General features: G+C 37.4%; 1 protein-coding gene and 1 pseudogene across 2 annotated transcripts in view; one reads left to right on the top strand and one right to left on the bottom strand.

Moving 5' to 3' along the window:
• The window catches only part of Gsr (glutathione-disulfide reductase), a 48,111-nt gene that overhangs the window by 16,602 nt on the left and 14,820 nt on the right, over positions 1 to 16,689 (bottom strand). Inside the window, exons 1-6 of one of the 2 annotated variants that reach the window (XM_040269155.2) lie at positions 15,469 to 15,513; positions 15,026 to 15,052; positions 11,433 to 11,521; positions 9,974 to 10,043; positions 6,797 to 6,944; positions 2,645 to 2,699 (exon numbers count right to left, since the gene is read on the bottom strand). In XM_040269155.2, coding sequence (XP_040125089.1) covers positions 2,645 to 2,699; positions 6,797 to 6,944; positions 9,974 to 10,043; positions 11,433 to 11,521; positions 15,026 to 15,052; positions 15,469 to 15,498 — 419 coding nt within the window. In that variant the 5' untranslated portion in view covers positions 15,499 to 15,513. Of the gene's footprint in view, positions 1 to 2,644; positions 2,700 to 6,796; positions 6,945 to 9,973; positions 10,044 to 11,432; positions 11,522 to 15,025; positions 15,053 to 15,468; positions 15,514 to 16,689 lie in introns of those variants that run through there. The other variant, XM_005340374.4, reaches the window with a different exon arrangement.
• Positions 9,534 to 9,631, top strand: LOC120884389 (U6 spliceosomal RNA; annotated as a pseudogene).

A 16,689-nucleotide genomic window follows, 5' to 3' on the forward strand; every position in this document is an offset into this window, starting at 1 on the left:
GACCTCTTTTCCTCTCTATAGTTCTTCCTTCCTATTGCTCTCCTTTCTCCTACCCACCTTCTTTTTATCCCCAGACATGTATTATTGAAGTTCTATGCTGTGTTAGGTATCACAGGATAATGATTCCTGCTCTTAAGGAACTTTGGAAGAGAGAAACATGCTCTAGAGTCGGTCAAGGATCACATCCAGTCAGTTCTTGCAGAGTAGAGAGTTTAGAAAATGCTGCAGATTCCTGAAACACAACTAACTCTTGCAGGGCCCCCAGAAGCAGTCCATGCAAGAAACAGGCATGTACTGGGTACAGTGTCACATGACTATAATTCCAGTACTCAGGAGATTGAGGCAGAAGGACTGCAAGTTCAAGAACAGTGATTTAGTGAGACCTTGTCTCATAATAATAAACAAAAAGGGTTAAGATGTAGTTCGGTGGTAGAGTACCACTAGGTTTAATCCTCAGTTTAAAAAAAAACAAAAAAACAAAAAACGATGGGGGAGAGGTGCTGGGGATATAGCTCAGCTGGTAAAGTGCTTGCCTTACATGCACAAAGCCCTGGGTTCAATCCCCAGTAACACACACACACACACACACACACACACACACACCAAAAAAAAAAAAGGAAAGAAAAATAGGCATGGAAAAAAAAATGGTTTCTTCAGAGACCTGCAAGGAACTCAGTGCATCCCCTCAGCTCCCATTAGTACCCATTAGTACCCTAATGCTAACACTTGCCACTGTCATCTTCACTGGAAGAAATCTTTCAAGCCGCCAAATCCCCAAAGCACTTCCATGGGATTCATGCTCCCAACTCCATCCAACCAGAGGATAAAATGGAACTACACAGTGCACATAGTATTTTGTCTACAGAATTCATTCTTTCCCTGATTCTTTACTTATTTACCATGATTATAACAAGGGTTTCCCTGGGTTACCTAGACTATTCTCAAACTTCTAGGTTTAAGCAATCCTTCTGCCTCAGCCTCCCAAAGCAGCTAGGACCATACGTTCATGCTGCCATGCTCTGCTCAACAGTTAATTCATTTTCCTGTGTTCTTAAAAGTCTATTGTTTATAACATGTATAAATGCATTCATTAAACTTTTATTCATGTCAATAAAAGCTTAATAAATGACTTTAAAATACCTAATGAACAGATATTTATAATAAAACTTGTTTCAGGTTGAGTCTAGATCAAATTTTATTATCTAAACATGATGACTCATGACCACACTTCTGGAAGCATGCTCACATGTGTCATGTCATTCAACACTAACACTAAGTAGTACAGGGAGGATCGTGAGGGATGAAAGGCTGTTATCCAATATATTTCCATGCACTGACAGTAAACCTAAAAAGACTATGGGCTTTTCTGAAACCTCATCTAAGTCAGAAGATGGCTTGGTCTACATATCCATTTTCACTGGTGCCATGGAACTGTAGAGTAGTCCTCATCCTTTATGAACTGTGGCTATCGGTGACTTAAGGTAAAGATGGATTATTAGTCACTGATGATCTCTGAAAGCATTTGTAACAAGTGAGGCTTAAGACCTCAAACTGGACTTGCAACAGCCACTGAGGGAGCAGCAGATTAAGCACCATCAACTAGAGAGTGACTCAGATGGAGACAGAGGCCAGGCTCTGGGCCACAGGTTCTTTCTTCTATTCATCTCTTACCATGAGTAAAAGGAGAACCACTCCAAAAAGCCTGCAACATGCAGGGCCTTTAAATGAGAGAAATGTTTGCCCTTGTTACCTTCTTTTCCTCTATGAATCAAATTCATGTCAGAAATTTACTAAAGTTACTCAGACAAACCTACTTCAAGAACAATGCCAGGGAATGAAGATGTAACTCAGTGGTACAGTGTTTGCCTAGCATGTGCAAACCCTGGGTTCAATCCCTAGTACAAGAAAAAATAACAACAGTAACCAAAAAACGCCGATGTCAGCTGGTCACTTTGGCACATTCCTATAGTCACCAGCTACTTGAGAGGCTGAAGCAGGATAGCAATTTAAGCCCAGGATTTCAAGTTCAGCCTGGGCAACATCGTGAGACCCCCATCTCAAAAAAAAAAAAAAAAAAAGAACAAGAAAAGAGCAATGTCAGAAAATATATTTTTGTGAGACCAACAGAGCCTTCTTTTATGGAGACCCCTCTGTACTAACTTTGAAAAATCCAGAGTCAATTACTTTAGAGATGTTATGACTTGATGCCATATCAAGCTGAAGAGAGTTTTAGGTCTTTTTTTTTTTAATATTTTTTTAGTTAATTTTTTTTTTAGTTGTTATTTTATTTATTTGTATGCAGTGCTGAGAATCAAACCCAGTGCCTCATGCATGCTAGGTAAGTGCTCTATCACAGAGCTACAACCTCTGACCAGAGTCTTAGGTCTTATATTATTGAGCCTTCAATACTATCCTGTGTCTGATTTGAGTTCTTAACGTTCTAAAACGGCCTCTGCCCGAAAGCATATAAGATTTCAAGGATCTACTGAGGAGTACTAGTGGATGAGGTACCCAAGGACAGAAAAGGAGAAAAGGTAGAAAAATTGAACTTAGAAAACACTATAAATGGCTGGGAAGGGGAGGAAGAGGAAAAGTTCCCAGGCAAGACTGTGGAAGAAGGACCATTAGGGTGAAGTCCACTTACCGAGGCAACTCTTCCAACTGAAAAAACCCATCACTGGTTATTCCTAGGCTGGCACCTATGTAGAAAATACAATACTGATCACACAAGACTGCACTTTCTCTTGTACACAGCATTTTATGCAAGAACCAAACAGTTTTTCAGTTAACACACAGTTTTGTCAAGTTTGTTAAAGTTTCCACTTAGAAAATGGTCCACTAAGTCTTCTGTGCATCAACACTTAATTTCTTTCTAGAACTAGAAGCAACGGCAGCTAACTAACTTTAAATTTACTTTAGCCAGGGCTGGGGTTGTGGCTCAGTGGTAGAATGCTCACCTAGCACATGTGAGGCACTAGGTTCGATCCTCATTACAACATAAAAATGAAATAAAGATATTGTATCCACCTACAACTAAAAAATAAATATTAAAAAAATACTTTAGCCAGATGCTAAAGTCTCTGGGACCCTGTCTCAAAATAAAATCAAAAGGGCTGGGGATGTAGCTCAGTGATAAAGTGTCCTTGGATTCAATGACCTAATTCCCAATATTGCAAAAAGTAATTATAGGGCTGGGGATATAGCTCAGTTGGTAGAGTGCTTGCCTTGCATGCACAAGGCCTTGAGTTCAATCCCAAGCGTCACAAACAAACAAAAAATAATTATAATATATAAAAGCAAATACACATACACAGAGATACATACACACAGAACCCAAGCATCATGATTATAAGATACATCTTTTCAGAGGTGATAAATATTTTTTTTTTTTTTAATATTTTATTTTTTAGTTCTCGGCGGACACAACATCTTTTGTTGGTATGTGGTGCTGGGGATCGAACCCGGGCCGCACGCATGCCAGACGAGCGCGCTACCGCCTGAGCCACATCCCCAGCCCCAGTGATAAATATTTTTAAAAACGTGTCTTGAAATCAATAGATACAGTGCCTGATTCTGTTTCTGCTGTGTCTTTTATGCCTATTCTTTTCTCCTATCCCTGGCATTGCAGCAGGGGAATAGTAACTGTCTTAAAAGACAGTTACTTGAAGTAAGATTGAAATATTTCCATCACATATCTGGTAAAAACCATACCCAATCTTCTGCACTGGGAATTACAAGTTTTCTAGCTGATCTACATCCTTCTCTGTCCCTTTCAAGTCACTGTCCCATTTGTTTCTAAAATTATCACTGAGCTGGGTGTGGTGGTGCACACTTGTAATCAGTGATTTGGGAGAGGATCACAAGTTTGAGGCCAGTCCCAGCAACTTAGCGAGACCCTTGACAACTTAGTGAGACCCATCTAAAAATAAAAAATAAAAAGGACTGAGGATATAGCTCAGTAGTAAAGTACCCCTGGGTTCAATATCTGGTACCCCAAAATAAATAATCACTGAGATCTTATTACTATAATATTTATAAATTAACATTTGTCAGTTATCATAAATTTAGAGATTCCACTATTTGGCTTAATAAGTTCCCATAAATTGGCCCCAACCCAATTCCAGTCTCAGGTCACAGTATTTGCCTCAAGAATGTCAGTGCTAGAAAAACTGGCTGAATTGTTTCAATGTCCACCAAAGACATCTTTATTACCCACTGATTCTTTTCCTCCTGAGCACATTACATTCAGTTTGTGTGCACATTCCCTAGAAGTCTTCCTGGTTCATCCCAGCCCATAGTAATCTGGCCTGCCTCTGAGTACTTAAAACCTCACTATCTGGCAATCATGTATTAGAACAGTGTTTGTATTTGCTTTGTTTTATTTTTTTTTTATTTATTACTTTTTATTTTTATTTTTTGGGGTACTAGTGATTGAACTCATCCGCACTCAACCACTGAGCCACATCCCCAGCCCTATTTTGTATTTTATTTAGAAACAGGTTCTCACGAGTTGCTTAGTGCCTTGCTGTTGCTGAGGCTGGCTTTGAACCTGCGATCCTCCTGTCTCAGCCTGAGCTGCTGGGATTACAGGTGTACACTTGGCTTACTTTTTATATTTTAAATAAATTGAGAAATATTTTAAATTTTTTTTTTAATAAGAGATTATTTTATTAATACTTTGAGGTTCTAAGGAAAGAGTAAGCCATACAGTATTGGGAGTGAGAAATGCCTGGATTTCCTATGTTCTAAATTATTTGTTTTCTTTTAGGGTTAAACAAATTATTTATTTATTTATTTTTAATTGAATTATTTATTCTAATTTGTTATACTTGATAGCAGAATGCAATTCATTTCATATTACACATATATAGCCCAATTTCTCAAGTCACTAATTGAATACAATGTATTTTCACACCATTCTTATCTTCATACACTTTGTTTGCATTTGCTTTTATTTTACTTTTAAATTTTTTTTTTGCAGGCTAGGCATGGTGTGTATGCCTATAACCCTAGCAACTCAGGAGGCTGAGGCAGGAAGATCGCAAGTTCAAGATCAACTTTAGCACCTTAGCAAGGCTCTAAACAACTTGTCTCAAAATAAAAAATAAAAGGCCAGGAACATAGCTCAGTGGTAAAGTGCCCTGGGTTCAATCCTCAGTACCACACACACATATAGACAAAAAAAAAAAAAAAAAAAAATCACACACACACATATATATGTATATAGATATACATATATGTATATATTTCTATATTTTAGAAACTATACCTATCAAGGATACTTATGTCTAATATTCTAATTCTATTTAACATATGTCTATTTCATGTCTAATATATTAATTTGTGATTATTTGAATGTTCTATGTCTAATATATTTTATGTTTAATATTCCCAACTAAATTTTAATCTACTTGAGAATAGTATCTTCATATCTTTTACAGTTAATTGTCTTCACTTTTTGGGGTCAAACACTTTGTATTGTTTTGGGTACTGGGGATAGTACCCAGGAGTGTTTTGAGTTACATCCCCAGCCCTATTTTTATTTTATTTTGAGACAGCATCTAAGTTGTCTTGAACCTGTGACCCTCTTGTAGGTGAGATTACAAGTGTGTGCCACTTGGCCTGGCATGAACACTTTAAAGCTGGTGACAATTTATGGATCCTCTCTTCAGAGGATCCATATAAAATTCAGGATGGTAATGAGTCTTATGACACCAATCCATGGAACATAAAAAAGACGCATAAACTATGCTCACCATCCAAAAGATCTGCAAAGATAGATAGGGCCATCTCTGAGACTCCTAATTTAATCTTCTTTTATAATCTCCATATTATAGACAAAAAGATGTATATAAGGCTTACTTATGGGCTGGGGATGTGGCTCAATTGGTATCCCACTCGCCTGGCATGCGTGCGGCCCGAGTTCGATCCTCAGCACCACATACAAACAAAGATGTTGCGTCCGCCAAAACTAAAAAAATAAATATTAAAAAAATTCTCTTTCTTAAAAAAAAAAGTTGCTTTAAATTTGAAAAGAGGGACTGCAATATTTAAAAAAAAAAAAAGGCTTACTTAACTAGTTAAACTACATCCTTACAAGATCTCTCTCCCTTCAGTCAATATATTTGTACCTTATAAATAGCAACACTTCTAACAGAGACTAGAAACAATCTATACATGCTAAGATTGAGGCTACAATAGTTTGAAATGGATGAAATCTCTTTCCTCTCCTCTTCACTAACTACCACTTAGCCAATTAATTTAGGTTCTACAGAGACTTTTTTCACAGTCTTTCTCTTTTTTTGGCAGGGGTTGAGGGTACAGGGATTGAATTCAGGGGCCCTGGATCACTGAGCCACATCCCAGCCCTATTTTATATTTTATTTAGAGACAGGGTCTCACTGAGTTGTTTAGTGCCACATTTTTGCCAAAGCTGGCTTTGAGCTTGTGATCCTCCTGCCTCAGCCTCCCTAGCCGTTGGGATTACAGGTCTGCACCACCATGCCTGGCTTCACAGCCTTTCTTAAGAGAAAACTGGGGTCTGGGGATGCGGCTCAAGCGGTAATGCGCTTTCCTGGCATGCACGGGGCGCTGGGTTCGGTCCTCAGCACCACATAAAAATAAAATAAAGATGTGTGTCCACCGATAACTGAAAAATAAATATTAAAAAATTCTCTCTCTCTAAAAAAAAGAGAGAGAGAAAACCGATATAGGCATATCCATGGCCTAGTTTGTAATTCTGAATGCAATGGAAAACCCCTCCAAATAGTTAATAACTATTTGCCTTTGAACTCACCAGGGATCTGGCTCTCATGAGGATATGAGGGAACACCACCTGTGGCAATCAGAATGTGAGGAGCTGTGTATTTTTTCCCATTAACCTCCACTGTGGGCTGGGGATCACATGTGAATGCTGCATGGCCATGAATGATTTCTATATGGGACTGAAGAAGAAATAATAACATTAGACTGTTCTTAAGATAAAGCAAAAACACCTGATGCAACATATCAGCTCTTCTGTATCTCCAGTAAAACTTGTGATTTTTGGTTTGAAATGCCAAGACAATTCTGTTTCTTGCATTTCTGTAGAGTTCTTGACTGGTAACTGATACTCAAGTAAAGGGATTGCTGTTACATACTGAAAGCATAAAATAAGAAATGCAAGAAAAAATGGAAGAGGAAGAGAATGGAAGCACTGAGGGAGACAGTCTTCCTTACAGTGAGAAGAGATTGAAGAATGATGTGTCTGGAGGAAGGGAATAAGAAAGAGAAAAACAAAAAAATAAAGGTTAAGGGGCTAGTGTTGTGGACTCAGCAGTAGAATGCTCGCCTAACACATGCAAGGCGCTGGGTTTGATTCTCAGCACCAAATAGAAATAAATAAATAAAATGAAGGAACTGTGTTACTAAAGTTACTAAAGTTGTAACTTTAGTTACAACTAAAAAAATATTTAAAATAATAATAACAATAATAAAAGAGTGAAGGCAAAAGCAAAATTCTCTGGCCAAGGGAAAAAGATGCAGTCACTGTTTTCCCAAATAAAATGGGAAGAATATCACAAAACTATATGACAGCAAAGCTCTTCGCTAGAAATGTTGAAAACTAAAAGCTGATTTGCTCTTACTAACATCATCTATGCCAAGGCATCAATTTGAGAAGGCTGGCAAGCTTCTGCCAGTCGAGATACATGTATTGGCCTGCGAATACAGGTGACTAAATAAGGATAATGGAGGCATGCAAGTATGATCACACAATGGAATGTATCAACATTCTGGAACATGTCTAGTTCTGAACTGAGCTATTTCCTCTTTTCCAATCACCCCTCCAGGTCTATTCCTGCAGGTGCCTTGCTTAATCAAGCTGAATTAAAATCAATGCCAAAACCCACAAGCCTCCAGAACACCCTTTCTTCAGGAATAAAAAGTTCCTATGAGGTGCTAGAGAAAAAGGAGTGTGAGCTGAGTAGTAATAATTCAGACAACATAGTTTGGAGGAATTTTCATTTCCTAAGATATTGGACAGCAAGTTTCCTTTTCTATGAGGGAAAGCTATAAACAATTCCTTGATCATAAAGTCACAGTAAGTTCTATTACATATCAAGATTTATAAGTATTTAAAAATGCTGGATTTCTTGGTAATTTTCCTATTTCTTGCAAAAGTATTTTAGCTAGCTTCACTTAAAAATTTTGATGTGTGGGGATGGGAAGGATGGTGGAATGAGATGGACATCATTACCCTATGTACATGTATGATTGCACGAATGAGTCATAACCCCGCAGCGTGTCCAGCAAGAGAAATAAGAAGTTGTGTTCCATCTGTATACAATAAGTTGAATGTATTCTGCTGACATGTATACTATTTAGAACAAATTTTAAAAATTAAAATTTTAATGTGGGTGCTTTAGTAATAGAATGTTGTATCTCTAATAAATATAAGTCTGAGAGCCTTAAAATCCTTTGGAGTTGGTAAATACAGAACTGTACTCAAGTATCTTTCCTTCTAAATTGGGGGTTAAGGTCAGAAAATATATTCTGGGAATGGGGATGTAGCTCAGTGGTAAAGCAATTGCCTAGTTTGCTTAATGCCCTAGGTTCAATCCTCAGGACCACTTGGTGGGGAAAAATGCTACAAGAAAATATCTAAATATCCTCCTCCAAAAAATAAATACAGGGCTGGGGTTGTGGCTCAGTGGTAGAGCACTTGCCTAGTAAGTGTGAGGCACTGGGTTTCATACTCAGCACCACATAAAAAATAAATAAATAAAGACATTGTGTACATCTCAACTAAAAAATATTTTTTAAATAAATAAATAAATAATCAAATACAACGAATGATAAGAACCAACATAAAAGTATTTGAGATTAGCCATCTGTAGAAATAATTCACCTTAAAAACTGGTTTAGAGCCGGGTATAGTCATGCACACCTATAATCCCAGCAACTCAAAAGGTTGAGGCAGGAGGATTCCAAGTTTAAGGCTAATCTCAGCAATTAAGCAGGGTCCTAAGCAATTCAATGAGAACCCTGTCTCAAAAAATAAAAAGAACTGGGGATGTAGCTCAGTGGTAGAGTGCCCTGGCTTCAATGCCTAGTAGCAAAAGACAAAAAACATTGGTTTATAAACATGTCACTATTGAGATTAGGGCAGCTCAAACAGCAACAAGAATTTACTGCTTGATGCTATATGATTTTCTTGGAATAAACCCAACTACTAGGTATAATACTCAAAAAAAAAAAAAAAAAAAAAAAACCCAGAATCTACTGTCATCTGAATACAAATTAAGCTATATAAATATGTAAATCTCCTAGAAACTGCAAAGTGAAACCACAAAGACAAAGGAAGGATGATGGGACATATGCTGTACAATAAAAGGATGTGGGAAGAGAGAAGTGAAGCAGGTAGAAGGTAGAATTGAGGATTGAAATGGAGAAAACTATGTTACATGCATTTATGAATATGCCAAAATGAACTCTATAATTAGGCATAACTATAATATATTTTAAAAAGAAAACAGAAAAAGGAGAGCTGGTGTTTGCTTTGGTAGCATATGTACTAAAATAGGAACAGAAAAGATTAATGTAACCCCTGTGCAAAGATGACATATGAATCTGTGAAGCATTCCATACTAAAAAGAAAAAAGAAAATGGAAGGCTGGATGACCTGTGATTTACAAATGTCACTAGTATGGCCTGGCATGGAGGAGGTATAACATCTAAGCACTAAGGCAGAAAAAGCCTCAGAAAGGTAAAGGACAACATATACTTGCCAGAGGCAAACACACTATACGAAGATACATTTTTGCCTGGCCACACCTACTTGCCTACTCCAGCAAAAAACGGCTCCTTCCTTTTCTAAGTTCAAAACCCAGTATACAGGGCTGGAGATATAGCTCAGCTGGTAGAGTGCTTGCCTCGCATACACAAGACCCTGGGTTTGATTCTCAACAACAACAACAACAAAAAGCATACACACCTTGGTTAGATTGTTTCGATAGATGGTGTTCAGGCGGCTCACATAGGCATCCCGCTTTTCTTTTATAACACTGCAACAAAACCTGAGTCAGTACTGAGAAACAGGATTTTCCTCTTTCAGTAGCCAGAGAGCTGTCCCAACATCCGTAAGCAGAAAATCATAGACTGTCAATAAAAATGAAGTGAATAACTATCTCTGAAGACAGCTGTCCTTTGCCTGTGACCACCTGCCTTCCTCTATGATGAGAATCCTTACTCCACTCCATGGAGAACGCTCAGTTGGCATAAACACTTATGTGGGCTTCTTTCTGCATATAATCAAGGATAGTTGCTTTGGCATAACACATAGAACATGGTGGCCACTCAAAAATGTTTATTGAAACATAAATAGCGAATAGATTTGCTAAAACTTTGTGAAAATTCAATGATTTCAAAAGTTTATGGCAATCCAGATGCAAAAGTGCACGCCTATAATCCCAGTGGCTCAGGAAGCTGAGGCAGGAGGATTGCAAGCTCGAGGTCAGCCTCAGCAATTAAGAGAGGCCCTAAGCAACTTAGGACCTATCTCAAAATAAAAAAATAAAAAGGGCTGGGGATGTGGTTAAGCTCAGTGGTTAAGTTCCCCTGAGATAAATCCACAGTATCTTCCTCCACCAAAAAAAAATTTTTGGTGATTCCTTAAAAAGTTAAATATAGAATTGCCATATCATCCAACAATTCCACTTCTAGGTATAGACCCAGAAGAATTAAAAACAGGGACTCAGGGCTGGGGATGTGGCTCAAGCGGTAGCGCGCTCGCCTGGCATGCGTGCGGCCCGGGTTCGATCCTCAGCACCACATACAAACAAAGATGTTGTGCCTGCCGAAAACTAAAAAATAAATATTAAAAAATTCTCTCTCACTCTCTATCTCTTTAAAAAAAAAAAAAAACAGGGACTCAAACAGATACTTGTACACCAACGTTTGCAGCAGCATTATTCTTAACAGCCATAAAGTAGAAATAACCCAATAGTCCATGGACAGGTAACTGAATAAAATATAGAAGGGATACTACTGCACAGTAAAGAGCATGAATTATTTATACAGGTTACAACATGAATAAACCTTGAAAATGTTATGCTGAGCAAAATAAACCAGACATAAAAGCAAATACATTATATGATTCTATGAAGAACCTAGCATAGGTTCAGCCATAAAGACAGAAAGTAGACTAGAGGTAGCAGTGGCTAGGGCATGGGGAATGAGGAGTTACATTTAATGGGTAAAGAATTCTGTTTGGGATGGTGGAAATGTACTGGAAATGCAGAGTGATCATGGCTGCACAACACTGGAATGTACTTAATGGTAAATTTTACATTGTACATATTTTACCACAATAATATCTCCCCAAGTTTAGGCTTTAGTTATTAGAAATAGAAATCTACATTTGCAAATTGAACCCTTTGAGCATTAATACTTACCGCCAATTGAATTTACTCTCACAGCTTTGAAAGCCATAATCAACATGATCATGCATGAATTCAGAGTGGACAGCTGTGTTCCACATTACCTATAAAGAAAAGTACCCAAAATAGTAGTACATGAGTCCTGAAGAAAGAAAGATGTCATGAATGAATGGTAACTATGTGACAGCAGGTAAGAACTAACCTTGAAATTAAAAACAAAACTAAACACACTAAGAATGAAAGTTCAGAAGCATGACCAGATGGACCGGACAGTGAGGCTTCTGAAATATTGGGCAAATTATAACCAATATAACCAATATTGTTAAGTAATAGAGTTTATAATAAATAATACGAAAGCAGAATATTACAAGCCTAATAGTTTTTCAAAAAGTTTTTAAACTTATCATTGCCTATATTCCTATTTTTTTATATTTATTTTTTTCATTGTAGTTGGACACAATACCTTTATTTATTTATTTTTATGTGGTGTTAAGGATCAAACCCAGGGTCTCACACGTGCTAGGCGAGCATTCTATTGCTGAGCCACAACCCCAGCCCCCTATATTACTATTTTAAGTTTTTTTTTTTAGATTTCTGTACGCCTTGTCCTTTTGATTCAATTCCAGGAAATGGAATGCATGTGTAACTTTACAGGATAGTAATTCAGAAGAAAAGCTATGAAATAAAGTTTTTGTTGTTCCTTTTTTTTTTTTTGCTTTGGGCAGGGGGCACTGATGATTGAACCCAAGGGCACTTAACCACTAAGCCACATTCCCAGCCTTTTTTGAGAAAGGTCTTGCTGAGTTGCTTTGAGCCTCATTAAAATGTTGAGGCTGGCTCTGAGTTACAATACTTCTGCCGCATCCTCCCAAGTCACTAATATTACAGGCATGCGCCACCACATCCAGCAAGGACTAAAAATTCTAAGAGAACAAATTTCTATTATGTAGTCAGTAACTACAAACATGCCCTTAGAAGGATGTACATAATCAACACATCTGGAATACAAATGTTGACTGCACCTGCTGTGGAATGCAGTCAGTCATTTGTAAAGGTCTTTTATGACAAATGAACATCAATTTAATGAGATTCAAACTGGCATCAAGAACCCTAGATAACAAACTACCATTTTTCTCTGCAAGACAAGCTTTAGACTACATCTTTGGCCAGCCTAAAATGCCTTCTTTGTACCTTTGTCCCTCTGCACTTAATATGATTAAAATGAGAACTGGGCACTGGGCATGGTACACATGACTATAATCTCAGGGATTCAGGAGGCTGAGACAGGAGAATATGAAGTTTAAGGCCAGCCTCAACAATTTAGTGAAACCCTGTCTCAAAATAAAAATAAAAAGTAAGGGGGACTGGGGTGGTGGCTCAGTGGTAGAACACTTGCCTAGCTTGTGTGAAGCCCTGGGTTCGATTCTCAGCACCCTATGTAAATTAATAAAATAAAGGTCCATTGACAACTAAAAAATATTTTTAAAAAGGGGGTGGTGCATTAGGGACAAAGTTCAATGCTAAAGCACCCCCAGGTTTAATCCCCAGTACCACACAAAATACAGTCAATCAGTAAAGAAATATTTTAAAAGATTGTCAATGTTCATAAAAATAAGGACTGTTTGATTTTTTTTTAAACTCAGGTGAAATTCATGTAACATAGAATTAACCATTTTATCTGCTTTATTCTTGATCTTAATGCACATGAAAGAGTCACTAACACCACAAATATTTTGCTTCCAGTTTGTATTATGTACTATGTGATAGCATCATGCACATTCTGGAGAGGGTGCCTCTGTATGAACCACTTTAAGCCTTTTGGTTCAGATCTAATAATAGCAGTAGGGGCCACCGACCTCCGGTTGCTCCTCTACTGCTGATTCACTCTGCCCTTCTGATACAGGGGAGTTACTCTAGACTTCAGGCTGTTTTACAAAATAAGAGGCAACTACCAACTGATGCTCAAGAATGCAAAGCACTGAAATCAGTAGAGCCCAACAGAAATAAAAAACAAAAATCTACCAGATATGATCAGAAGGGATAAGTGAAATAAAATATGGGAACAAGACATTACAAATTCAAATTCCTATGCAGTATTTGCCCAGTGGTATTTTTAAAAATAATGAGGTAGCACTAGCCAACACCGAACTTATTGCCATAATTAGGTTTAAATTACATAAAATCACTGTATAACTTAATTTATATAATTCATATATCCATGACCCCAAGTAGAACAGACTCCAAAGTCTGGAATTAAGGGCTGGAGGTAAAACTCAGTGGTAGAGTGCTTGCCTAGAATACACAGGCCATTGGTTTGATGTCTATTACCATAATTTTTTTTTAATTTTAAATCTACAATTAAAAGGAAAGAAAATAATGGAAACAGTGTCCCAAAGAAAAGAGCAAATTTCCTAAAAACCTACCTTACCAAAGGAATGGATTTCAGAAAATCTTTCTGAAATGAAATTTCAGTGGAGTGCATGTCACTGATGAGAATACCACATTTGCTTACAAGACATCAGAAAGCTGCCAATTTAAAGTTGAAGCCCAGGCCAGGCATGATGGCTCATACCTACAATCCCAGTGGTTCAGGAAGCTAAGGCAGGAGGATTGCAAGTTCAAAGCCAGTCTCAGCAACTCAGCAAGGCCCTAAACAACTTAGTGAGACCCTGTCTCAAATTCAAAAAGTTTAAAAAAAAAAAAAGGGTTGGGAATATGGGTCAGTAGCTAATTGCCCTGGATTCAATCCCTGGTACCCAATAAACAAATAGCTGGCCCTCTGTATCCAGAAGTTACATATCTGTGGACTCAAACAACCTAAGATGGAAAATATTAAAAGAAAATTGTGTCTGTACTGAAATTTACAGAATTTTCTTGTCATTTTTTAGGGAATAATGACAAGAAAATTTTAACAACTATTAACAAAGCATTTACACTTTATTAGGTATTATAAGTAATCTAGTGATGATTAAAAGTATACAGAGGGAGCCAGGCATGCTGGCACACACCTGCAATCCCAGTGACTTGGGAGGCTCAAGCAGGAGGACTGTAAGTTCAAAGCAAGTTCTCAGCAACTTAGTGAGACCTCATCTCAAAATAAAATTTTAAAAATGGGCTGGGGATGTGGCTCAGTGGTTAAGGGCCCCTGGGTTCAATCTCTGGTACAAAAAAAAAAAAAAAGTATACAGAAGAGTGGTTTATAGAGGATACGCAAATACTACACCATTTTAATATAAGGGACTAGTCCACCCATGAATTTTGGTACACTCAGGGGTCCTAGAACCAATCCTGCATTAATATTGAGGGACAACTGTGCATTCAAATGTATCATAAAATTATTTGCAACCATAAGCAAGAGGCAACTTTGGGAATAAAAGATGCAATTTTTCCTCTATGTGAAACAGAGAAATGAGTTCAATGAAAACTATACCACAGATATCAGGACCAAAAAATCATGAACATGGTATTTTTTTTAAGCCACTTTTAGTTGGTTTCTCAGTTACGTTTCACAGAAATAATTTTAAATGATATATTTGAAAATGTCCTTGTTCTGATCATGATTTACCATGCATGAAAAAGGAGTATAGAAGGAAGAAAAGAATTTTTACCTTTTTGGGTACACATCCAACATTCACCTAAGGGGGAAAAAAGAAACATACTTTAAGAAAATGAAACTCAAACCATTAAATGCACCTGCAAGAAAGGAACTGTAAACATCAAATAAGACTTTCTTGAGTTCTTTTTCTTTATTTAAATTAGGTATATATGACAGTAGAGTGCATTTTGATTCATTGTACACAACTGCAGTACAACTTTCATTTCTCTGATTATAGACAATGTAGTGTCCCACCATATATGTAGAGTCATACATGTACCTAGGGTAATAATGTCCATCGCATTACAACATCTTTCCTGCCCCATACCCTCTCTCCTTACCCCCCTCCCCTTTGCCCAAAGTTCCTCCATTTTTTTCCATGCCCTCCCCCATTATAGATCAGCATTCACTTTCCAGAGAAAACATTTGGCCTTTGGATTTTGGGGATTGGCTTACTTCACTTAGCATGATATGCTCCAACTCCATCCATTTACCTGCAAATGACATAATTTTATTCTTTCTTAATGCTGAGTAATATTCCATTGTGTATATATAACACAGTTTCTTTAGCCATTCATCTATTGAAGGGCATCTGGGTTTCTTCCACAGTTTAGCTATGTGAATTAAGCTGCTATAAACATTGATGTGACTGTGTTACTATAGTATGCTGATTTTAAGTCCTTTGGGTATAGACCAAGGAGTGGGATAGCTGGGTCAAATGGGGTTCCATTCCAAGTTTTCTAAGGAATCTCCATACTGCTTTCCAGACTGATTGCACCAATTTGCAGTGTCACCAGCAATGTGTGAGAGTATGCTTTTCCCCCACATCCTCACCAACACTTATTGTTGTTTGTATTCTTGATAACTGCCATTCTGACTGGCATGAGATTTGCATTTCTCTAATTGCTAGAGATGTTTTTGTACATCTTCTTCTAAGCGTGCTTAGCTCCTTAGCCCATTTATTGATTGGGTTGTTTGCGGTTTTTCGGTGTTAAGTTTTTTGAGTTCTTTATATTTCCTGGAGATTAGTGTTCTATCTGATGTGGATGTGGTAAAAATTTGCTCCCAAAATGTAGGCTCTCTTTTCATCTCATTGATTGTTTCCTTTGCTGAGAAGAAACTTTTTTAGTTTGAATTCATCTCATTTATTAATTCCTGATTTTATTTCTTCCCTTTAGGAGTTTTGTTAAGGAAGTCGGGGCCTAATCTGACGTGATGAAGATTTCAGCCTACTTTTTCCTCTATTAGGTGCAGGGTCTCTGGTCTAATTCCTAGGTCCTTGATCCACTTTGAGTTTAATTTTTGTGCATGATGAGAGAGAGGGCTTAGTTTCATTTTGTCGCATATGGATTTCCAGTTCTCCCAGCATCATTTGTTGAAGAGGCTATCTTTTCTCCAATGTATGTTTTCGGCTCATTTGTCTAGTTTGAGATATCTGTATTTATGTGGATTTGCCTCTGTGTCTTCTATTTTGTACCATTGGTCTACATGTCTATTTTGGTGCGAATACTGTGCCATTTTTGTTACTATAAGCTTTGTAGTATAATTTAAGGTCTGGTATTGTGATGCTTCCTGCTTCACTCTTCTTTCTAAGGACTGCTTTGGCTATTCTGGGTCTCTTGTTTTTCCAAATAATTTTTTCTTTGAGTTCTAAGTCACTAGATTGTACGGCTACTT

This window comes from Ictidomys tridecemlineatus, chromosome 14 (assembly GCF_052094955.1).
Source record: "Ictidomys tridecemlineatus isolate mIctTri1 chromosome 14, mIctTri1.hap1, whole genome shotgun sequence".
In the NCBI taxonomy this organism is placed as follows: Eukaryota; Metazoa; Chordata; class Mammalia; order Rodentia; family Sciuridae; genus Ictidomys; species Ictidomys tridecemlineatus.